Source organism: Doryrhamphus excisus, linkage group LG14 (genome assembly GCF_037039965.1).
Source record: "Doryrhamphus excisus strain RoL-2023G ecotype Guam linkage group LG14, RoL_Dexc_Guam_v1.1, whole genome shotgun sequence".
Taxonomy (NCBI): domain Eukaryota; kingdom Metazoa; phylum Chordata; class Actinopteri; order Syngnathiformes; family Syngnathidae; genus Doryrhamphus; species Doryrhamphus excisus.
The window spans coordinates 17,351,799-17,378,063 of record NC_136370.1 but is presented as its reverse complement, the minus strand read 5'-3'; the positions used below and the strand labels follow the sequence as shown (position 1 = coordinate 17,378,063).

General features: G+C 42.6%; 1 protein-coding gene across 1 annotated transcript; it reads left to right on the top strand.

Moving 5' to 3' along the window:
* Positions 1–473: 473 nt before the first annotated feature.
* On the top strand, positions 474–24,447 carry prima1 (proline rich membrane anchor 1). Its single transcript, XM_078796234.1, has 4 exons — positions 474–1,213; positions 3,451–3,592; positions 10,610–10,742; positions 21,637–24,447. Exons 1-4 carry the CDS (start codon positions 1,076–1,078, stop codon positions 21,734–21,736), a joined length of 513 nt encoding a protein of 170 aa, XP_078652360.1. The 5' UTR covers positions 474–1,075; the 3' UTR covers positions 21,737–24,447.
* The last annotated feature ends 1,818 nt before the right edge of the window (positions 24,448–26,265 follow it).

Here is a 26,265-nt window from a genome sequence, read left to right as displayed (position 1 = left end):
CCGTTTTTATATCTTTAAAAAACGTGTTCATATCTCACATGAAAATGAAAATCCCCCAAAAGTGCACTTTCCCTTTAAATAAGTTCTACTCGTACAAGTTGAACCGTGACAAATATAAACGTGATGTTCTTGAACGCAGCTTCTTCGTCAGAAACAAACAACCCAAACCATATCAATCAGTTCCACGCCAAATGTAATTATTAAATTATTAAATTAGAAGCTCAAAATGTCCGAGTTAGTCACCTAACGCGACCTAAACCTCCACGTTTACTTCGTGTCCAAAGACTTTTGTCCACATGCTTTTCGAACCCATGCAACAGCATTATCCTCCGCCTTCTGTCCGAAAATAAGCTGCGGGGGCTTTTGAAAAATAAATCTCTTATAAATATCTTATAAGTGTCTTTCAGCTGAATGCCAGGTTACATCAGTGCTGTTTATCCCAGCATGCTTTGGGACATTGGAGTGTTGTAAGCAGCATCAGCATCAGGCAGTTCTCTCTCTCTCTCTCTCTCTCTACTTGACTTTAATTGGCTTTCGTCATCCTTATGGACTGGAAAAAAAACAAACAAGATAACAAGCTGCCTTTTGATTGGTTGGTGACTTTTGGTGGAGGGCATCTCACACCAGGATTGAGATGATGTCTTTTAGAGGAGGACGAAGATCTGCCCTGTACGCGCTAGATAAGTTCTAGGAGGAATCCTGCAGCATCTCCCTCTCTTTTTCCTCTCCCTCTCTCCCTCGCTCTATCCGCTCTCTTCAACTTCCATGGCTTGAGTGGCCCATTTGCAGTCCTGCAAAGGCAGCCGAAGAGGGATCATGTAAGGCATCAAAAAAAAAAAAACACGATCCGAAAAGAAAGAAGAAAAAAAAAAGAGAGAGAGCAACTTTAGAGATGTGGCTTTATTTTGGGAATCCCACCGGCTCGCCTTGTCGTCCTATGCGATCGACAACGATAGAAGAAGGAATGCTTATCGTGGCGTAAACTATTCCATCCGCCCGCCGAATTGTGGAATTGGAGCCCCCAGCGGTGGAGGAAGCTTGTGTCCCCCCGGAAAGCCTTTTGACGCCTGTATGAATGCTACATCCATTTGTTGGATCACCGAGAAGAGCGCGAATGGGAATGCTGCTCCAAGATCTGATGCCATTCACTTTAAGTTGGTGGCCTTTTCTCTTCGCTCATTGCCTTCTCTCGCTCTTTTTACTCTCATGCCAGGTAAGATTAAGCTTACTTTTGGTTCTTTATTTACTCAGGGCAACTACAGCGGAAGCACTTTAAAAAAATGCACATCACGTTTAATGTAATAGTAATAGTAATAGTATCATAATAACCACCAGCTTTATTATTGTGGCTTCTAATGCAATGCAAGCATATTTTGACAAAACATTAGGAACACCTCCAAGTGTGATTCACCACCACAAAACACAATAATAAGCATGTACATATCAAAAACTTTGACAGTTTTGACATTTATTTATGTATTATATATTTTTTTCTTCTTTATTTCCAACATGAAAAACACCCAAAGCACAACAAACCTACAAAAATCAATACAAATAAAAAATACTTATGTATATATAAACATACACATGTTCGAAAGGGAGTGTGAAGAAGTAAAGACTTATATAGTCCCACCCCCCTAACCGCCTAGATTCCAACCTCACCCCAAGAAAAAAATATTATTCCTTGTCTACACAGAATAAAACCCCCACATCCAACCACCCTCACCCAGCTTGAGGCACCCAACTCCGTGCCAAGAGCAACCAGTCATCTTATCGTATATAATCCAGTACAAAACCACTCCAACTAAACAGTCACCACATCAGTCATCACAAGCTAACATGGATATAAAAACACCAACGTTATGATATTGTTTCAGTGAGATTGAAAAATAAAAGTATGTGAGAGGAAAAAAAGAAAAATATTCTTCAAAATACCTCAAAATAAATAATCACACTTGAGTCTTACTACTTCCTAATTGTCACTGCTATCCCAACTACAGTGTTTATCATATTAATATGATCATATCAATATTTCCAAAACTGTGTAAAGCCTCACTACACTTAAACATATCACCTTCTTAATATTTATCCAGAATGGCCCAAATGGAGCCAATATAGCAAATCAGGGTAGCCAAAATATTAGGTACACCGGTACAGTACAATCAGTAGGGTTGTACCATAATAATAAACTGTCAAAACACAGCATTTTTGTTAAAAAAAAATCATCAGCTCCAGTATTGAGTCTCTAGCTAAAATAATATGAACTGATTCAGTACACACCCTAATCCTGTTATATTATATTAGTATGATCATATCAATATTTCCAAAACTGTGTACAGCCTTGTCTCTACTATAGCAAATCAGGGTTGCCAAAATATTAGGTACACCAGTACAGTACAATCAGTAGGGTTGTACCATAATAATAAAGTGTCAAAACACAGCATTTTTATTTAGTTCTAAAATCAACAACTCCTCTTTTGAGTCTCTTTGGTTAGCTAAAATAATACGAACTGAATATGAACCCAATCCTGTTATATCATATTAGTATGATAATATCATTATTTCCAAAACTGTGTACAGCCTCACTACACTTAAACATATCACATCCCTAATCACCTTAAATCAGTGTTGCCAAATATTAGGTACACGAGTACAGTACAATCAGTAGGGTTGTACCATAATAATAAACTGTCAAAACACTATTTAGTTCTAAAATCAACAACTCCAGTATTGAGTCTCTTTGGGTAGCTAAAATAATAGGAACTGATTCCAATCCCTTTATATTATATGAGTATGATCATATCATTTTTTTTTCCAAAAGTAAGCATTATTATATTTGTCAACGCTTTCTCTGTATGATTCAATACAGTTAAACGCCACTGCAAGCACTAAAATAAATACATTGTTAAAAAAAGACATTAATATGCATATTGTTAAATACATACATTCACAGTACAAAAGCTGCACTGGCATTGGTTGTTGTTATACAGTGTAGGCTGCACGTTAGCGTTAGCATGGTGCTTGTGGCACACATTCATGTACATAAATAGAGACAAACTAGACACGCACTGGTTGTTTTCCCAACACGATTGGGTTATCCCAGCAGGATCCACGCAGCAGGCATATGCTAGCGCTGAGTAGCGTAACCTGTGCCCCCCCCACGCTGCTGCCTACAGATGAGCTGTTGCTCACGCACACGCAGCGTTATAGCAGGGTTCACGTGTAATGTGATCCGCTTGAGTTTGCGAGTCCACCCACTCGCACACTCCTCCGGCACGGCGGGCCCTGCTGCCCACTCTTGTCGGTTGGTGGGCGGGTGGCTTCTTACAGGGGATATGCAGCTGGAGATGTGCTGCAGTCGCAACGCCGGTGGAGAAGTGATGTGCTGTGCACGAGGACAGCCTCTAAAGTCGTTTTTTTTATGTGCTTCCTCATTCCACAAAAAAAAAGGGAGAACTCCAGAGGTCATGCTCGCAGACCGCGGCAGAGAAAGTTAGCCAACAGTGCCAGCTGGCGTGCCACTGTAGAAGATACCCTCCCCTGCCCCCGCCGCCTCCTCCGCCACCTCCCCCGCGGCTACTGGGCGCCACAGGTAAGAACCCCAGCAAAACTACGTCACTCCCAGAATTCCATGTGATTCGTGCAAAATGTGCCATTCGTACTCGTGAGTTTTACACGCGATCAGAGGCGGCAGGATGTTGACAGCAGAGTTAATTTATGCGGGGGGGGGGGGGGGGGGGGGCTGACCTTGGGGAGTACCCAGCTGCCTGTGAGATCCAAGCCTGCTGGGCCGCCAAGCTCATTGCTAGGGTTTCCCCCGGAGGACCCCCCCCCCCCCCTCTCTGATTAAAACACAGATGACTTCATTAAATTAGCTATAATTGCAACATAAGACGCTAATGAAGCAGCACACTTTTTTGTTTTGAAGTTTGGCGCCGGCGGTGATAAGTTGCAGCCTCCCTGAAGTCCACATACAGGCCGACATATTTCACCTGAAAGTGGATATGATTTGTACGTCTCGAGACCCTTTAATGAACACCGCGATGAGATACGGACGACAGGCGTTGCTGATGATGCAGCCATTTGTGAGCTATTACCGTGACTCTTAAGAATCACTCACCCTCGGCCTTTTTATATACGAGGAGGGACGAGTACTTCATCATCAGCAGGCAGCGTTGGAAAGGTTTTCATCAATCTGCTACAATGATTTTTTTATTTTTTTATTTTTTTTAGTGGACCACTTTTTTTTTTTTTTTCCTCTGACACAACAGTGGGCTCCCATTGAATGAGGAGTCATGGACCCCCCCCGCCCCCTTGTGACTGTTGTCAAGGTCACTGCACAAACGCTGCCAGGAGCATCTGACTCAAGTGATGCTATGAATGCTCAATTTAGGAAACAACATTAGAAAACAAACTGTGCTAAATCAACCCAATTTAATAGCATGTTATAGCATGTTGTACATGCTTAACGGTGATGTCGCATGTTTACACTTTGCACAACTGAACATCCGAAAAGGAGCAGGAAGAAGCAAAGCTTATTTAATCTAGTGTTGTGACGTTCACAAATGAACTGGTGCTTTTGGAGCGGCTCATTAACATAAACAATGAGAACCAAGGAACCAAGTCGCAGTTGGGAACCGTTCACCCCCCCACTCCCCCTCCCGGTTATATGGGGAGGAGCGCACCCCAGGGGCGCGGCGCTTATTAGATATGCAAATAGCATCACGTGACTCACGCACGGCGACTCAACTTGTGATTTATTAACTCTTATTATGTCGACTACATTGGGTAATATGAGGGCTAAAGGTGACTATAGGGGTGTTAGTTCATGTCTGGAGGGCTCTAATACTGTAAAAACATGTATTTAGAAAGTGCCGGAAAAATCAGTTGATATCGGTATCAGATTTTTTTTCCCAGATCATTCATTCATTCATTCATTCATTTTCTACCGCTTTTTCTTCACGAGGGTCGCAGGGGGGTGCTGGAGCCTATCCCAGCTGTCTCCAGGCGAGAGGCAGGGTACACCCTGGACTGATTGGCCAGCCAATCACAGGGCACATATAGACAAACAACCATTCACACTCACATACCTACGACTCCAAATTGTCCATAGGTATGAATGTGAGTGTGAATGGTTGTTTGTCTATATGTGCCCTGTGATTGGCTGGCCCGCCTCTCGCCCGAAGACAGCTGGGATAGGCTCCAGCATGCCCATGACCCTCGTGAGGATAAGCGGTATAGAAAACAGATAGATGGATTACCTTTTACAGACAGGGGAGGCATGAAGGGGGAGGCGGAATGAATTAAGTCCTGTAGCGTTTACTGTGTGAACAGAACTGCAGGAGTCTGTTAGAGTCTATTGTCCAATTGGAGCGGGTGGGTGGGGTTGTACATGATGGAGAGCAGTTTTTCCAGTGTGCTCCTGTCTCCAACGCCTCCAACTGAGTGCCGAGGCGTTGCTCATAAGTTTGGTGTCTTGGATAAAGAATATGTACTAAAAAAATATATATATGTATAGCTTATTCAGTAATAAAAGAAGAAACAAATAAAGCGGATCGGTTGAATCTGTGGTTGAATTTTTCGAATTGGCTGTGACAGTCCCAATTTCCCTTCAGTGCGCTTGTGCAAAATTGATGAACAGCCGGCTCAAATCATCTCATGAAGAGTGTTGTTGCGTGTGTAGGACATGTTCTCTGAACCGGCTGACTAAAAACCTGTCAAGGGACTCCAAATTTAAAGTTGAGGTTGCACTCAAACTTCATTCATTCATTCATGAATTCATTCATTCATTCATTCATTTTCTACCGCTTTTTCCTCACAAGGGTCGCGGGGGTGCTGGAGCCTATCCCAGCTGTCTTTGAGCGAGAGGCGGGGTACACCCTGGACTGGTGGCCAGCCAATCACAGGGCACATATAGACAAACAACCATTCACACTCACATTCATAACTATGGACAATTTGGAGTCGCTAATTAACCTAGCATGTTTTTGGAATGTGGGAGGAAACTGGAGTACCCGGAGAAAACCCACACATGCACGAGGAGAACATGCAAACTCCACACAGAGATGGCCGAGGGTGGAATTGAACTTGGGTATCTTAGCTGTGAGTCCTGCGTGCTAACCACATTTTTAAAATATTTTTTTCATTCATTCATTCATGTTCTACCGCTTTTTCCTCACGAGCGTCGCGGGGGATGCTGGAGCCTATCCCAGCTGTCTTTGGGGCGAGAGGCGGGGTACACCCTGGACTGGTGGCCAGCCAATCACAGGGCACATATAGACAAACAACCATTCACACTCACATTCATACCAATGGACAATTTGGAGTCGCTAATTAACCTAGCATGAAATCAACCCAATTTAATAGCAACACACAGAGATGGCTGAGGGTGTTGAACTCGGGTCTTCTAGCTGTGAGGCTTGTGCGCTAACCACTTGACCACCGTGCAGCCTGTTTCATCCCTTATTATTCATTCATTTTCTACCGCTTATCCTCACGAGGGTTGCGGGGCGTGCTGGAGCCTATCCTAGCCTAACCTAGCATGTTTTTGGAATGTGGGAGGAAACCGGAGTACCCGGAGAAAACCCACGCATGCACGGGGAGAACATGCAAACCGAGGGTGGGATTGAACTCGGGTCTAGCAATATTGAATTTGATCTTTTCCTGTTTAAATTTATCCCGGGTGCGTTCTTTCAGTGCATGCTCAGATCTTCAGTTGTAAAAATGGAGGCGAGCAATCGGTACTGGACTGCTGGGGAAAGTTTTTGATCCAAACTAAATTTCAAGACTGGACGAATGAAAAACTGGCAATATGGAGTTATTCCAACAAGTGAAAGAAAAACGGTATCACGTGATGTTGATGTTTACGTTTTACTGCGCATGCCCTATTGACTATTCTGGTTGATTATAGCGACATGTAGACAAGAGATTGGAATATTCCTTTCCATGTATACCATTGTTTTCGGAAAGGTCATTCGAAAATAGTAAATACTCCTCATGTAAACGTGACTATTGTGGCTTATTTTCCAGCCGTAATAAAAAAAAACAAAGACACAAAACACTCAGAAGTATGCAGGCGCTTAAGCAAATAGCACATAATAAAGGAGATAAACGCAGTTATTGGTCGTTCTGTGTTTGTTTCAAAAGCATCACTAGTCGAAGTGGTCATAATTTTTTTTTCTGCAAGTGACTTGACAGTGTCAGCTGACTCATTCCCCCCTGCCCTACCTGTCTAAGAGTCCCTGTCAATCATGGCACATGTCAAGAATGAGGTCTTCCGGGTCTGAACCACCGTCATTTTGCGCCTTCTCAGACTGACGTGTTTATTGTGTTTGTGAATATAAATGGACAAAAGTGATGCTACAAACGTGATGTGCCTTCTTTGACATGAATAGAATTGGGCATCGAGTCTTGAGCATGGATGGGAATCAGTACTAATAATCAAATTCTCCCGGGATTGTTCACATTTTTTTAATTTCTATTCCGAAGTGGCAGTAGCATTTGGAGTCAGTCAACTGGCATTCGGAATCAGCTCGGCCGTTCCAAAAGAGTACAAGTTTGTGAGTTGTTATCTTGTCAGAAAGTTACTTTAAGACGCCTTACACCTCGGACGCAACGCTATCAAAATGTCGGACTATGCTTGATGAATTACCTTGAGACAAAAGACGCAGAGAGCGACAATTCAACGGAGGGATACTGACAAAGTGGGCTGCATGGTGGTCGAGTGGTTAGCGCGCAGACCTCACTGCTAGTATATAAAGACCAAATAAATCAAATGTAAGTGGAATATTTGGGTCCATATATACGTGGCTATTGATACCAAAGAACTTTCATCAAGAATGTGATAAACATGATTGAATTCATGAACAGTCCAGTTGCAATCGATTCAATTGATTCTTGTCGGGTGACTGAAGCAGCTGACAGGTACCGGGGAGGCCGTAGTCCGGTACCTTTTCAAATGGCATCCAAGAGGCTTTAGCAAACCATTAGACACCTCAGAAAGGGGAAGCGTTGCCCTGGTCCGTTACCCGGAAGTAGACTGTAAGAACACGAACGCGGATATGCATATGGCAGTGGTAACTGAGGTAGTAAAAACACTCCTCAGTGGTAAAGCTCTGGAGGTGGATGAGTTTCACCCTGAATTTCTAATGGCTCTGGATGTTGAGGGACTGTAGCAGTAGTCGTGGTAGTAGTAGTAGTAGTAGTAGTAGACTGTAGTGCAGTGATTTTCAACCACTGTGCCGCGGCACATTAATGTACTTTGAGAAACCGTCAGGTGTGCCGTGAGGAACGAAAGCTGCTTACCAACCGCCAATAAACAACAGAAGAAGAAAAACACCACGAAGAAGAACGCAGTCTGACAATTTTTGGTTTGAGCGGGTACAAGATACCTGAATTGGATTGGGGAAAGGAATATTCCATCCCTGTTCAATTCTTCCGTTTGAGCAAATATACCAAATGCAATTGGAATATTTGGGTCCATATATGCATGGCTATTGACATAATATTTGCAAATGATGATTAATAAATGTTAATGATAAAACGTGATATTGGATAATTCCTTACGGCACACCTGACACCTAATGTACCGCGGTACAGTGGTTGAAAATGACCTGGGAATGCCTTGGTGTCTTCCCGATGGAACTGGTGTCTAGAGATGGGGTAGTCTGGACTTCCGTCCCAAGGGTTCTGCCCCTGCGACGGAGATAATCGGAAGAAAATGAAAATGGACCCACGCCTCCTTTGATGTTTTAGTATGCGGCCCTTGCTGGAAATCCTGCCTTAAAGCCTCGACAAGAATAGACTGTGTTGTGATTAAATATGACAAGCATACCCATTTAGTAGATTTTAACTCCTTTATGAGACTGTTTACAAAAAGGTGGAGACACCATGAATGATTCATTAACAGAGTCGAACTTTAATTCCTATAACTGCATAATTACCAGCCTATTCTTTCATCTCAGGCGCAAAGTTTTGCTCCAGAGTGTAGTCTTTAGAAGGCAATGAATATGTATGTGTGGAAAATGGGGAAGGAATCTGGGACAATGACTGGCTGGGACCGTATCTATCCTTTCCCTCCACCCCCCAAAAAAATCTTCCCCTTCAAAGGAATTGGTTCTTACCTCAAACTGGAAACAACCCCACGGCGGTAGTAGAAGTAGAAGAAGGTGTTTAGATTTTGAGTATGTAATAAGCACAAGTCCAAGTTACATATACAATATTAGTAAACCAAAAATAGTAACCATATCTAACTTATTCATTTTCTACCGCTTTTCCTCACAAGGGTGCTGGAGCCTATCCCAGCTGTCTTTGGGCAAGAGGCGGGGTACACCCTGGACTGGTGGCCAGCCAACCACAGGGCACATATAGACAAACAACCATTCACACTCACATTCATACCTATGGACAATTTGGAGTCGCTAATTAACCTAGCATGTTTTTGGAATGTGGGAGGAAACCGGAGTATCCGGAAAAAAAACCTATGCATGCACGGGGAGAACATGCAAACTCCACACAAAGATGGCCGAGGGTGGAATTGAACCCTGGTCTGCTAGCTGTGCCACCCCTATATCTAACTGTATGGTATTATTTATTTATAAAGCAAACAATTCGGATTGTAGAATGATACAAAGATAGATATAGATGATTGATGCACTACACCAGGGGTGTCAAACACGCGGCCCGTGGGCCAAATGTGGCCTGCAGGACACTAGTTTGAGGCCCCCGCCTTGATATGAAAGTTTAATGTTAGTGCGGCCCGTGCAAGTTTGATATGGATGCTGTATGGTATCATGTACCCAGAAAAAATTATTACGTTTGATTAATGTTCATGTTAAAGGTTAAATAACTGTTAATAGTTATCCTCCCTATCCGTGTGGAAGTGGTAAGTTTTTGTCTATTTAATTTTAAAGGAAATAACTTGAAGGCTACCGTTTAGGTCGCTAGCTCTCTAGTTTGCGAGTTAGCATGTGTCTCAAGACCCTGCAGTTGTGCAATATGTTGTAAATAAAAAGAGTATAAATGTGACTATAGTCGTGTTTTGTCATGTCTACAGGGCTCTAATAATGCTTTGTTCATTTTAATCTGAAAAAAATTATTTGTCTATAATTATTATGATTATATTTATTTATTACTGATTGATTGATTTTCTTTATTCTTGATTTGTTTATTTATTTTTCATCTTATTTTGTGTAGAAAAATAAAAAGTAAGATATTTGAGAACAGTGGAATGTTTTATCAGAGCTTTTATTGTAGAAAATTGGAACCAAAGTGAAGTTTTTAAAATTTGTTTTTTTTTTGGAAAACCTGATGCGGCCCAGTCTCACCCAGACCCGAGCTCCAGTGGCCCCCAAGTAAATTGAGTTTGCGACCCCTGCACTACACACTTGAAGTTGCTGATTCACACAATGTTTATCCAACAGAGTGGGTCTTCCTGCATTTAGGTCTAATGTGGAAATGGACCAGTAATTGTTGTGGTGTGAGAGTGCCTCCGTAAGAGAACTTAAATGATTTACGGTTGTGTCGATACTGATATTATTGAATGTTCAAGTGACTTCTAGGTTTTTCATGATAATGTTTTGATGGAATCTTACTGTTCTTCTCCCCCCAGTGGCAGAACCCATGGTGCCCTTAGTGAGACCCTGGTGGACGGACATGGACTTTATAGTGCTGGGAACAGTAGGCTGTGCCTCAGCCGTTTTCCTACTCTCAGCTATCATCATCTGCTACAAGGCCATCAAGAGGTTGGTTGTTACTTTGTCTTTACTAAATATGCAGCCATGTTTGTTTGTTGGGGAGCAAGTGAGAAAATGTGTATTTCTTTCATTGTCTGACTGTATTTCTGAGCGTAAAAGTCAATTATGACAATAAAGGGATGATGGATAGCCCAAAAATATATTTGATTCAGATTCATCTTGACCTTATCAAGTCAACATAAAGGACAAGACTAACTCAAAAACATGACAAATTGAGGTTCACTATACCCTTCCCCTTGGATCTCCGCATAGTTGCGGTTGCTAAGCAACGCCTTGTCAACACCGACCGTTGTTAGCCTGTTAGCTGGCTCACATTCATACCTATGGACAGTTTAGAGTCGTTAATTAACCTAGCTTGTTTTTGGAATGTGGGAGGAAACCGGAGTACCCGGAAAAACCCACGCATGCACAGGGAGAACATGCAAACTCCACACAGAGACAGTCAAGGGTGGAATTGAACTCGGATCTCCTAGCTGTGAGGCCTACGGGCTAACCACTCGAACACCGTGCAACCGGAGGTGGGCCATGGGTAGATTAAACTAAAACAGACCATTTTGGACATCCAAAGAAATACTGCTTGGAATAGGTGCAGATTCTGGAAGATCTATAAAGCTTTCTGTGCTGGTTATTGTGTGAAGCTGCCACAACTCAATACAGTACCCGGAGAAAATCCACACAGCTGGAGCCTATCCCAGCTGTCTTCAGGCGAGAGGCGGGGTACACTCTGGACTGGTGGCCAGCCAATCACAGGGCACATATAGACAAACAACCATTCACACTCACATTCATACCTATGGACAATTTGGAGTCGCTAATTAACCTAGCATGTTTTTAGTACGTGGGAGGAAACCAGAGTACCCGGAGAAAACCCACGCATGCACGGGGAGAACATGCAAACTCCACACAGAGATGGCCGAGGGTGGAATTGAACTCGGGTGTCCTAGCTGTGAGGCCTGTGTGCTAACCACTAGTTCGCCTTGCAGCCTTGATATTTATTATTCATTCATTCATTCATTTTCTACCGCTTTTCCTCCTGAGGGTCACATGGGGGGGTGCTGGAGGCTATCCCAGCTATTTTCAGGGCGAGAGGCGGGGTACACCCTGGACTGGTGGCCAGCCAATCACAGGGCACATATAGACAAACAACCATTCACACTCACATTCATACCTATGGACAATTTGGAGTCGCTAATTAACCTAGCATGTTTTTGGAATGTGCTAAATTAGAATTTGACATCTTTTTCTCTTTCCTGTCATGTGCCATTAATACAGACTGTCTTGACCCCAAAGGGTCACACCGGGGTCAGATGTTAAATCACCGAATCGGGTGTAAATGTCACAACAGACTACAGTAGCGATACTGTTGATTTTTCATTTGCATAAGCGAAACTCGCAACGGCGGCCGAATACGGGAAAAGCAAAAGGAATCCCACGAGGCTGCTGGTGCGATGGCAAACGCCCCCCCCCTCCCCTATTTGCCGTATTAGAGGAAAGCCTGCGTGAGGTTTTGGCCTGCAGCGAAAGCCAGACCCATTTTTCCTGTGTGACATTCAGGCAGCAGAGTGTCACACATGCACTCTGAATTACACGTTAATGTCGGCAGACATTTAATGAAGACACACACACAAGTAGAGCATCCATCCGTAAACAGCTTGACATATTTACACACCCGTGTGAGAATAACTGCACATGTGTGTGCAAAATCACGCCTATGTTTTATTTGTGCGTGATGAAACCAGCTTGTTATATATTATATTTATTGAACTATATTAAGCCTCCCTCAGCAGAACTCTATCCCTCCTTCCTACAAACAACAAATAGGCAAAGTCAGGCAGCGGAAGTAATGGGTTGTTGGCTCAGGAATTCATTACGGCAATTCTCCAGCCCCCCCCCCCCACCCCCGTGCATATCCAAGGGGCACTTTTTTTTTTTTTTTTTTTTTAATGCAGCCGCGGCAGGAAAGTGTTGTTGCATTACAGGCTCCATCCCCAAACCAGAGTCATTATTTATGAATTAATTTGCGCAGTCATTCAGTTGCAGGCCACATCTTTTATACATGCGAGCGGGTCGTGTCCTGAAGCTCCGTGGGCACCAGACGGCATGATGCAGACTTCGGTGGCGTTCTGCTTTAAAAAAAAAAAAAACGAGTCCAGTCAGACTTCATTAGACATTCGTCATCGACAAGCAATCCAAGAATAAATGGGCTTCCTTAGCATTTGTCACGCCTGCTATAATCGTTTAGTACTTTACAGAGAGGGGCGGATAACATGTTGTACTGCGAAGACAGCTGAGACAGTCTAAGCCAGGGGTCTCAAACAGGCGGCCCGCCGGCCAAATGTGGCCCACAGGACACTAGTTTGAGGCCCCCGCCTTGATATGAAAGTTTAATGTTTTTGGAATGTGGGAGGAAACCGGAGTACCCGGAGAAAACCCACGCATGCACGGGTAGAACATGCAAACTCCACACAGAGATGGCCGAGGGTGGAATTGAACCCTGGTCTCCTAGCTGTGAGCTAACCACTCGACCGCCGTGCCGCCCTTATATCTAACTGTATGGTATTATTTATTTACAAAGCAAGCAATTCAGATTGTAGAACGATACAAAGATAGATATAGATGATTGCTGCACTACACCAGGGGTCTCAAACACCTCGTGTTTGATACCCCGCCTTGATATGAAAGTTTAATGTTAGTGCTATCCCGCGCAAGTTTGATATGGATGCTGTATGGTATCATGTACCCAGAAAAAATTATTACGTTTGATTAATGTTCATGTTAAAGGTTAAATAACTGTTAATAGTTATCCTCCCTATCCGTGTGGAAGTGGTAAGTTTTTGGCTATTTAAGTTTAAAGGGAATAACTTGAAGGCTACCGTTTAGGTCGCTAGCTCTCTAGTTTGTGAGTTAGCATGTGTCTCAAGACCCTGCAGTTGCGCAATATGTTGTAAATAAAAAGAGTATAAATGTGACTATAGTCGTGTTTTGTCGTGTCTACAGGGCTCTAATAATGCTTTGTTAGAAGACAGCTGGGATAGGCTCCAGCGGTAGAAAATGAATGAATGAATTAATTTCTCAATTTATGAACTTTTTTCATGAAGCGTTACGATTTCGCACTTTGCCCGGTGGTCCCTGAACGCACCATAGTTGAAATTTTTATTTATTTTTTTCTTTGTGACAGTTTTTTTTCAGTTTGTTCGTGTAAGGAAATATTTAGTTCCAGTTGATTGATGCCTCTGAGTGCTTATTCCTCCAGCAAATATTGTAACATTGCAACATACACCTCAGCCTGATTAATATTTCATATTGCATTTTATTCCTGACACTCTGCTCAGAAAGTGAGCAAATGTAGCCTATTCCCTCGGCTGCAAACCTGTCTCTTATCAAGAATGTCGTCATTCTCGGAGAAGCCGTTCCCATTGTTGTGCTGCCAGAATTATTTATTCTTGCTGTCAGGTCCACCGGATTCTCAATAAATGGTGACGCCATCTTGAAATGAGCTACACATTGAAACAGTGGCCTTTTATGGATGATTTGAAACTCTGGACAGGCAAGCTTGGCTTTAGATTCAATAGACCTCGCTAACCCACAAATCACGTTTTGTAGTCCCGATCCGATGTTGATATCAGGATCGGGGTTCACCCTGGACTGGTGGCCAGCCAATCACAGGGCACATAAAGTCAAACAACCATTCACACTCACATTCATACCTATGGACAATTTGGAGTCGCTAATTAACCTAGCATGTTTTTGGAATGTGGGAGGAAACCGGAGTACCCGGAGAACTTGACCACCGTGCAGCCAAAATATGTAACATTCATTCATTTTCTACCACTTTTCCTCACAAGGGTTACGGGGGTTGCTGGAGCCTATCCCAGCTGTCTTCAGGGCGAGAGGCGGGGTATACCCTGGACTGGTGGCGAGCCAGCCAATCACAGGGCACATATAGACAAACAACCATTCACACTCACATTCATACCTATGGACAATTTGGAGTCGCTAATTAACCTAGCATGTTTTTGGAATGTGGGAGGAAACCGGAGTACCCGGAGAAAACCCATGCATGCACGGGCAGAACATGCAAACTCCAGACAGAGATGGCCGAGGGTGGAATTGAACTCGGGTCTCCTAGTCGTAGGACCTGTGCGCTAACCACTTGACCACCGTGCAGCCAAAATATGTAACATTCATTCATTTTCTACCGCTTTTCCTCACGAGGGTTACGGGGGTTGCTGGAGCCTATCCCAGCTGTCTTCGGGGCGAGAGGCGGGGTACACCCTGGACTGGTGGCCAGCCAATCACAGGGCACATATAGACAAACAACCATTCACACTCACATTCATACCTATGGACAATTTGGAGTCGCTAATTAACCTAGCATGTTTTTGGAATGTGGGAGGAAACCGGAGTACCCGGAGAAAACCCACGCATGCATGGGCAGAACATGCAAACTCCACACAGAGATGGCCGAGGGTGGAATTGAACTCGGGTCTCCTAGTCGTAGGACCTGTGCGCTAACCACTTGACCGCCGTGCAACCAAAATATGTAACCGGAGTACCCGGAGAAAACCCATGCATGCAAACTCCACACAGAGATGGCCGAGGGTGGAATTGAACCCCGGTCTCCTAGCTGTGACGTTTGAGTTTCAAATATTTTCATATAAAAATCATAAAAAAAATGTCAAGGAAACTGGCCCCGGTCCAAACCAATAAAAAATAAGAGTTTGTCAGTGAAAAAATAAACACATCCAGTTTCTCCAGAGTCAATCCAGTCCCTTATTGCTCCAGGCGTTTCCGAAGAAAACATCTGGCTGAGGGCCAGAGTGCTTTAGACAGTCGACGAGCTGGCTGTGTCGGCTCCAGCCCTTCTGGCCTTTTTCTTATTTTTTATCATGTTTGCCACTCATCTGTCACCAGCAAAGGGCCTGGCGAAAAAGAAAAAAAAAAAAACAAAAAAAAAAAACTTCCCTACTATTCTATTGAGAGCGCGAAGCCACAGCAGGGGGGCTGGTGTGTTGCTAGCAGAAAGTAAAGGATCAGACACATTCTGCCTTTGAGTGTTGCTGTGGCATCCTAAGCAAAAAGACATGAAGCTACACCCCCCCGCCCCCCGCACTCCCCCCCCCCTGCGGTTGGCTGTCTGCCAACCCAAAAAGCCAAAATAAACAAAGCTGAAACTGACATGCTAATGGAGCGAGATGCTTTTCCTAATCACTTAACGCTGTGGGAGTCTTGCCTAAAAGTGGATAATACGCCGCAGCTGCTCCCGTCCGATCGAAAGAAACTTGTTAAACGTTATGTGTTCGATGCCTTCAACTACATCATTTGTTAAACTACATCATCCGTGACTATCATTTTTTTTCCAGATGGCGAAGGTAATCGTAAACAGCACATGTCACATGTCCTAATTTTTCACGATGATCCCGTTGCCCAAACTTCAAACAGGGCTGTGATTGCACAGCTTTGATATAAAATATTCATCTAACCTGTGAAGTGTTGTGTTGCCACCTGCCACGTGTCAACAGCTTGGCATCCATTATTGAAACCCTGAGTAGAAGACCAAAAAAAAACATTCTGGCCTCGTCAGTGGGAGTGGACGTTACACTGTGGGGAAATAAAGGAACGTTACAAACATGAATATGGACCTGAGACTTTGTTTTCAAAGTAGGAGAATCCCCAAACAGCATGATGGTCCCCTTGAGAAAAGTGTTGGTATATCCCAGCTCCCAAAGCTGCAGTCACATGCACCAATCAGCTCAGAGCTGGACTAGTTTATCTCTCAGGCTTTTCCAGGGGGGTCCCACTGGGGCACAGTGGGAATCATTTGTCCCCAAGGAAGTCATCATGACTCACACTTTGTTTACAACAAAGCCTTGAATGTCCCCTTGGCGACTGAGTGGTTAGCGCGCAGGCACACAGCTAGGAGACCCGAGTTCGATTCCACCCTTTGGCATCTCTGTGTGGAGTTTGCATGTTCTCTCCGTGTATGTGTGGGTTTTTTCCGGATATTTCGGTTTCCTCCCACATTCCAAAAACATGCTAGGTTAATTAGCGACTCCAAATTGTCCATAGGTATGAATGTGAGTGTGAATGGTTGTTTGTCTATATGTGCCCTGTGATTGGCTGGCCACCAGTCCAGGGTGTACCCTGCCTCTCGCCCGAAGACAGCTGGGATAGGCTCCAGCACCCCCGCGACCCTCGTGAGGAAAAGCGGTAGAAAATGAATGAATGTATTAAAGTTTTAAGTCGAGCTGCACGGTGGTCGAGTGGTTAGCGCACAGGCCACACAGCTAGGAGTCCCAAGATTGATTCCACACTCGGGCATCTCTGTGTGGAGTTTGCATGTTGTCCCCGTGTATGCGTGGGTTTTATCCGAGTATTCCGGTTTTCTCCCACATTCCAAAAACATGCTAGGTTAATTAGCGACTCCAAATTGTCCATAGGTATGAATGTGAGTGTGACTGGTTGTTTGTCTATATGTGCCCTGTGATTGGCTGGCCACCGGTCCAGGGTGTACCCCGCCTCTCGCCCGAAGACAGCTGGGATAGGCTCCATCATACCCGAAACCTTAGTGAGGATAAGCGATAGAAAATGAATGAATGAATAATAAGGGATGAAACAGGTTGTACGGCAGATGAGTGGTTAGTGCACAGGCTTCACAGCTAGAAGACCTGAGTTCAATTCCACCCTCATTCATCTCTGTGTGGAGTTTGCATGTTCTCCCAGTGCATGCGTGGGTTTTTTCCGGGTACTCCGGTTTCTTCCCACATTCCAAAAAAATGCTAGGTTAATTAGCGACTCCAAATTGTCCATAGGTATGAATGTGAGTGTGAATGGTTGTTTGTCTATATGTGCCCTGTGATTGGCTGGCCACCAGTCCAGGGTGAAGACAGCTGGGATAGGCTCCAGCAACCCACACGACCCTCGTGAGGATAAGCAGTAGAAAATGAATGAATGTTTTCCTAGAGGGGCTGCATGGTGACCAAGTGGTTACCGCACAGGCCTCACAGCTAAAAGACCCTAGTTCAATTCCACCCTCGGCCATCTCTGTGTGGAGTTTGCATGTTCTCCCTGTCATTCCCCGTTTCCTCCCACATGCCAAAAACATGCTAGGTTAATTAGCGACTCCAAATTGTCCATAGGTATGAATGTGAGTGTGAATGGTTGTTTGTCTATATGTGCCCTGTGATTGGCTGGCCACCAGTCATTGCAGAATTGGATTGTTCCTCGTCACAATTTTGCAACTAAACAGTATTTATATGTAATATTCCCATCATGACATATTTGAGGTTTTGCGGAAAGATGAAATTCTCGAACTTAAAAAAAATATATATATAGCAGAATATATAGCTGAGCAGGAATCCTGAGGAGTTATGTCATGCACGAGAGGCTCCAACGAGGAGGACGCCATGACAGCCCAGACAGCACCGAGTGACATAATGGTTTAACAGGTGTGACAAAATCACATTCACATTTGAGGACGGGGGCAACTTAAAACGAGGCCTGACGAATTGGGTTGACAGCGGGAGAGCGTTCAAACAGAGTGAGCGCGTGCAGAGGAGAAGTCCTGGCACACAAGAGAGCGACTATTAGTAGAATATAGTAGATTATCTCTCTCGATTTTATTTTATTTTTTGGTTTAGTAGCGTGTATTGTTACTATTTTTTTACATATATATTGTCTAAATGAAGAGACATTTTGATGGCTAAAAAAATGGCTAAATGAACTAAATTACAAATACAAAGCATTCGGATGATGCATTCAAATACATGATATTATAGAGTAATGTTAAAAACTGTATTTAGAAGGTCGTAAATAGTTTTTTGTATGCTCTAAATACAAAAAAATTTCAATTATAAATGACAAATCCTACTTGGTGGAAATTCACATATCTCAGTCGGATCTGGAACCAGTAAATTGCAATAAACGAGAAAGTACCGAACTGTAGTTTAGCATGAATTCATCAAAGCTGCCCGAGCGACGAATTACAACATTATTAAATGATCATGTAGTCATTTCCAATCATCAATTATGTAAATATTTTCATTTTTATATAGACAAACAAAAGTGAAAAAACTACATATAGTTATATTTTATACTGTATGTTATACTTAGCTTCATGTAAGCTAGCAGGCTACTTCCTGCTTCCTGGAGGATGACCAAACACCATGCGAACATAACATTTTGGATTCTTTTGTAGATAGGAATTGGTTCAACTTTGACCCAAAATGTGAAAAAAAAATCTTAACAAAGGAGGAAAAACTACAGAGACTAATATTTATGTCTGCCTGTGTTAGTTAGCATGGTACTTACAGCCTTGTGTTAGTTAGCATGGTACTTCCTGGTTTGTGGACCATTTTATGATGCTTGGGTGGTGCCACTGTGACTCTGACTGTGAAAAGAAACCAAAGAGAAAGCATAACAGTTCATATTTGTGCTTGTTTTTGTTTTGTTACACTTAGCCTTATGATAGCTAATAGGCTACGTCTTGTATTTATGGTAGAAGATGTTACTCCATAGCGTTTTTGTATTCTTGGGTGGTTCCAATGTGACTAAGACTGTGAAAAGAAAACATGAATTAATCAAACAAAGAAGAAAAAAAACTACAGTGTCTGTGTATGTTATTATTAGCCTCGTGTTAGCTAGCAGGCTACTTCCTGGTTTGTGGACTTAAAAAGATGGGACCACTGTACCATTTTGTGATGCTTGGGTGGTTCCACTGTGACTAAGACTGTGAAAAGAAAATATGAATTAATCAAACAAAGAAGAAAGAAAATAACTACAGTGTCTGTTTATGTTATTATTAGCCTCATGTTAGCTAGCAGGCTACTTCCTGGTTTGTGTACTTTAAACAATGGGACCACTGTACCATTTTATGATGCTGGGGTGGTTCCACTGTGACTAAGACTGTGAAAAGAAAACATGAATTAATCAAACAAAGAAGAAAAAAAAGTACAGTGTCTGTTTGTTATTATTAGCCTCATGTTCGCTAGCAAGCTACTTCCTGGTTTGTGGACTTAAAACAATAGGACCACTGTACCATTTTATGATGCTTAGGTGGTTCCACTGTGAAAAGAAAACATGAATTAATCAAACAAAGAAGAAAAAAAAACTACAGTGTCTGTGTATGTTATTATTAGCCTCATGTCAGCTAGCAGGCTACTTCCTGGTTCATGGAGGGTGATGTAGCATAACAGGACCAGACCATTTTTAGATTGTCTGTTGGGCACGGATACTTCCATTGTGAAAGATCAACATAAATGAACGTGAAACAACAAAAAGGACAATCGAATTAGTGTTTGTTCATGTCATACTCGGTCCTCATGTTCGTTAGCATGCTAGCTACGTCCTGGTAAGTCTGAGTCGGAGGGACCCGTCGTGGCTTTGAAAGAAGAGGAGACAAGATGTCGCTCAAGGCTCCTGTGTGTTGGAGAGTCCACTGTACGCATCTGAGTGGGACAATGACTGTACTAACTGTATTCACATGTGTCTCTAAGTTACATAAAGGGGTCGCCGCACAAGGCACAGTACACTGGACAAATATAATAAGCACAAAAGGCACAAGGGAGTGCATGAAAGGGCTTTTATTGAATGATACTACTCTTCCAGGCCAATAGCGGCAAGGAGAAACATCTCTATTTTTTTTTTCAATTTTTTTTTAGACCGACAGACGGTAAGAGACTTTCACGTAAAGGATGGATGTTATTCCCAGCTTGTTTTGACAAGCCACACAGACATAGTCATTACTAAGCAGAGAGAGAAGATTGCATCTAGCAGTCCCAGAAGGTAATTGCCTTATCGGCTAGGTTGCAATGCATCTTTCCCTTCCTGCAAATGTGACCTTTGAACATTGGTCTTATTAGAAAGGATCGAGGAGACCGGGAAATCAAATCAGCGTCCAGGATAACTCATCTCCAAAGTCGTTTTATAATGGCATGGCCTTTAGCTGACGGGGGGACGCACCGTGGAATGTGAAGCCATGAGTTGGTTTCATGGCTTCGGATATGAATTGTTTGATTTGTGTGGCATTCAAATTGTGGTTCGTAACAGCATAACATCGGTCCAGAATTGGACATTTTTCCAGAATTTTTAAGAATTTGTGACTTGCAAATGGAAGGTGTTTATTTTAATTTTTAATTTTTAATTTTTAATTTTTAATTTTTAATTTTTAATTTTTAATTTTTAATTTTTTATTTTTTATTTTTAATTTTTTATTTTTTATTTTTTATTTTTTATTTTTTATTTTTTATTTTTTATTTTTTATTTTTTATTTTTTATTTTTTATTTTTTATTTTAGTTTCTTCTTGATGCTTGTGGTGTACAAAAATAAAAATAAAAATAAAAATAAAAATAAAAATAAAAATAAAAATAAAAATAAAAATAAAAATAAAAATAAAAATAAAAATAAAAATAAAAATAAAAATAAAAATAAAAATAAAAATAAAAATAAAAATAAAAATAAAAATAAAAATAAAAATAAAAATAAAAATAGTTTCTTCTTGATGCTTGTGGTGTACAAAAAACAAAATAAAAATAAAAATTTTCAAATATTTATTCATTCATTCATTCATTTTCTACTGCTTATCCTCACGACGGTCGCGGGGGGGGGGGGGGTGATTGGGGCTGGAGCCTATCCCAGCTGTCTTCCGGCGAGAGAGGCAGGGTAACCCTGGACTGGTGGCCAGCCAATCACAGGGCACATATAAGCAAACAACCATTCACACTCACATTCATACCTATGGACAATTTGGAGTCATACCCATGCTAATGGTGTGATTAATTCATTTAAAAACAGAGATGGTCGAGGGTGGAATCGAACTCGGGTCTCCTAGCCGTGAGGCCTGCGCACTAACCACTCTGCATGTGTGTGTGTTTTTTTTGCTAGGAAACCACTGCGTAAAGAACAGAACGGGACAAGTCGCGGGGAATACGCCATGAGCATCCGCACCAAGAAGACCATGGGAACAAACAACACTGTGGTATAAACTTTTAAAGACTCCAGCTCGGAGCAGGAAGTGACAGCGGTCATCATTTTTCACCCCTCTTTCCTTCCGTCAACGAGCAAACCTCTTCTCACCCACAATGCAACACAGGCTGCTCAAAGCGCTGAAGACAAGATGGAAGCAAACGCCACAAAGGCGAAGAAGCGTCCCAGCAGGGTGAACAAGTGTTGCTGACAGGCTGCGACCGGAGGCCACGCCATCCAGACCTCATGCTCTCATCACAGCAGAGCACCCCCCCCCCCCCCACCCCCCCAACATTCCCATTTTACCACACACAATAAACAACGTGCATGCACTTTTTTACAGAGAATGCAACTTCTTTTTTTTTTTTTTTTTAATATCTTCCATTTTTGTTACTGCATTTTGGAGACTTGCAGGGGCATGACATGACTGTCACTCCTGGCTCTGAGGTGTGCATTCATATGACTATGCAATTTAAAAAAATCGATATTTTCCACAAAACGAAAAAGACAAAAAGAGGTGACGACTTCAAACAAGTTTTCATTGTGTCGCAGTCATTCATCTATTTATTTTCTCTATTTATTTTTATACTTCAAAAAGGATCGTGTACAGTCCTCAAGTTTGATTTGTTGATGTTTTTTTTTCCCAAGTGAATTATTTATAAGCGACATAATTACTTTGCTGTGCGTCTAGTCGAGACACTGATGCAGAAAATGTGCTTGCTCAGCAAAAAGTTTTGGCATCAAGTTGTCTCTCTCTCTGTGTGTGTGTGTGTGTGTGTGTTTGATATGATTTTATGTTTTTGTTAAATGTCAGGGTCTCTGTGGCGTGCTGAGGTGAATGTGAGTTATTTCCGTACTGCAGCACACGCTCAAAAGTCATCTGAGTCCAAGTTCTCCCTTACAAGCACAGTGGAAGCTCTAAAAGTTGAACGCTTTGTTGTTGATAAAAATTTATGACGGCGATAGTTTGACCCTGGAACTGATTAATTCACTTTAGATTATTTCCTAGGGGGAAACTCTGTGCTATCATAAATCTGTATTAACTGTATAGGCCAGGGACGGACATTTTCAGCTTGTTTTTTTTATTAATTTAATTTGCAAAAACAAAGGAGGCTCTGTGGTCCATGCCAAAACAACATCAGCAGTGATTTGAATAAAGACGTTTAAAATAACTAACGTTACTAATGCCGTTACTTTTTCCAGTAACGGGTAATCTAACTAATTACTTTTACTGTCAGCATAACGCCGTTACTGTTTTTCGACACCCCGTTACTGCACGTTACTGAAGCCGCCTCAAAATATATCACCGACTTCATAACTGAGAGTCTTGCAGAGTGACAAGGGAGGAAGTGCGAAAACCACATAAGCAATGAGGATTGGCTCAGATTTTACTAAAATTGCGTCTTCAGCCAATCAGAGAACTTGAGTGGGCGGGTGTTTAGAGCACATAAGCAATGAGGATTGGCTAAGGTTTAGTAAAAGTGCGTCTTCGGCCAATCACAGAACTTAAGTGGGCGGGTGTTTAGAGCTCATAAGTAATGACGATTAGCTAAAGTTTAGTAAAATTGCGTCTTCAGCCAATCAGAGACTTGGGTGGGCGGGTGTTTCGAGCAAGTCCAAAAGTGCGGTCTAGCATAGCGAGAGATGAGTGAGGAGGACACTAGTGACAAGACAACGTTTGCCAAATGGAAGTACGGACACTACTTTAACCTCGTTGACGTCAAAGGTAAAATGTACATTATGTCTCCGAAAAAAATGTTTTCCACGTCTTGTGTGAGCAGCTAAAATCCACAGAAACACTTGTAGACTGCGATAAATACAAACCTCTTTAATGGTACCGTCTTTGCTGTGGGGTGGGGGGTCAATAGTTTCTTTTTTTGGTAGCTGGTTACTTTTATAGTGGAGTAACTCAGTTATTTTTTTAGAAGTAACTAGTAACTATAACTATTTTTACTAACTTACTTTCTTAAAGTAACGTGCCCAACACTGAGCATTAGCTAACTAAAACTGTGCCACATGCCGCGTTGAAAGACATCCGGAAACGGCAAAACTCTTTTAACACCGCACATAACAGCCAGAAAATTCCAAGTTTGAAGACTTCATTCAACTTAAGAGGTTCCACTGAAGGTTTGCTCGATCACCATAGAAACTGGAGGAGGTGGGGGGGTGACCTTGTGAGTGAGGAGAGACTGGACACTTGGACCATTGTCAGAGATCAGGTTGCACTTGTGTGTGTGTGTGTGTGTGTGTGTGTGTGTGTGTGTCACAAGTATCCTCCACATTTCTGGAGGAACAAAACTGAGCTGGACTTGAGCATCACTTGACTCTGCTCTCCTTTTTCCCACATCAAATCTGTACGTGTGCAGAGTGAGTATAAATATCAGCTAACCTGTTTGAATTTGTCAGAAGAAAACAAATGCTTCCATCTTAAAAAAAAAAAAAAAACGCACAGGTAGAAGCTGCTAATGTACCAACAAAGCCCTATAAAGTGTATACGGACTGATGGATGCATGAATGTAAATATCGCTATATAAAATATCTGCCTTCTGGACTGTTAATTCATGCACAAGAACATCATGTTTATAGTCAAATGAAAACTGACCATTAAGAGTTTGTGTTGTCATGTTGATGGAACAAGCCATTAATGTATATATGGCAATGAGTACTACCGACACACAATTTTATGCATTACACCACATGTGTTTTTGTAAATAAACGTGTACATAACAAGGACCGCTACAGTTGATTGTGTCGCTGCATGTTTGGAGGTGTTAATAAGGAAGGTGATATATTTAGCTCGTGCCCATCCTGTCTGCTCTGTATGGTGCAGGTCTGGAGCCGGGCCCCTCCCTTGGGGAGTGGAGTGGAGTGGAGTGGAGGGCAAAGTCTGTCTCGCATGCTGCATCTTTAATGAGCCACCATCAGCAGACCTTTTTCCGGCGAGCAACCTCAGAGGTGACAAATTAATGATAAGGATAACGAAAAACTCTTTTCACATTTAAAGGTCCCGTATTCTAGTCGTTGACACACGTTTAAATCAGTATCAGGGGTCCCGCTACAGTGTTATTAGAGTCTGTTGTCCAAGATCTAGTCCCTCGCTGATTCCTAGTTCAAAATTTGCGGCTTTTCAAAATTACCGTACATGAAATAATGAACCATGCCGGCCTATCATAAGTCAAATATATATCTAAATTGAGCATTTTCAAGCATAAAAATGGCTAAATGCAGTAAAATAGAAATATATGGCATTCAGAAGATGCATTCAAAGACGCTGTGAATTATATGTAGTTTTGTATACTGGTCAGGAGGTGTCACTAATGTTGCTGGCACACCCAACACCAGAATTGACCACCAGAATAACAGGCTTCCCTGCTGAAAAAAAACCCAACATAGACCAGCTACCATATGGCATCAACTACCTTATGCTGGTCTGTAGACCAGCTACAAGAATGACCAGCGTATGTTGTGTTTTCGTGTGGGTATGTACGAAAACCAACGTAGACCAGCTACCAGCATGAAAACACAACGTATGCTGGTCATGCTGGTAGCTGGTCTCCAGACCAGCATAGACCAGCGCAAAAACACAATGTATGTTGGTTATGTTGGTTATGTTACGTTGGTTATGCGACCAGAGTGACCAGCATACGTTTTGTTTTTGTGCGGGTATGTATGAAAACCAGCGTAGACCAGCTACCAGCACGAAAACACAACATTTGCTGGTCATGCTGGTACCTGGTCTATGCTGGCCTGGAGACTAGCTACCGGAATGACCAGCATGTGTTTTTGTGCTTGTATGCACAAAAACTAGCATAGACCAGCTACCAGCATGAAAACAAAATGTATGCTGGTAAAGCTGGTCTCCAGACCAGCATAGACCAGCTACCAGAATGACCAGCATATGTTTTGTTTTTGTGCGGGTATGTATGAAAACCAACGTAGACCAGCTACCAGCACGAAAACACAACATTTGGTGGTCATGCTGGTCTATGCTGGTCTCGAGACCAGCTATAAGAATGACCAGCATACATTGTGTTTTTGTGCGGATATGCACAAAAACTAGCATAGACCAGCTACCAGCATGAAAACAAAACTAATGCTGGTCATGCTGGTCTGGAGAGCAGCCACCAGAATGACCAGCATATGTTTTGTTTTGTGCGGGTATGTACTAAAAACCAACGTAGACCAGCTACCAGCATGTCTATGCTGGTCTGGAGACCAGCTACAAGAATGACCAGCATACATTGTGTTTTTGTGCGGATATGCATAAAAACTAGCATAGACCAGCTACCAGCATACATTGTGTTTTCGTACTGGTAGCTGGTCTATGCTGGTCTGGAGACCAGCTACCAGAATGACCAGCGTACATTTTGTTTTTGTGCGGGTATGTACGAAAACCAACGTAGACCAGCTACCAGCATGAAAACAAAACGTATGCTAGTCATGCTGGTAGCTGGTCTATGCTGGTTACCAGAATGACCAGCATGCATTGTGTTTTTGTGCGGGTATGTATGAAAACCAGCGTAGACCAGCTACCACCACGAAAACACA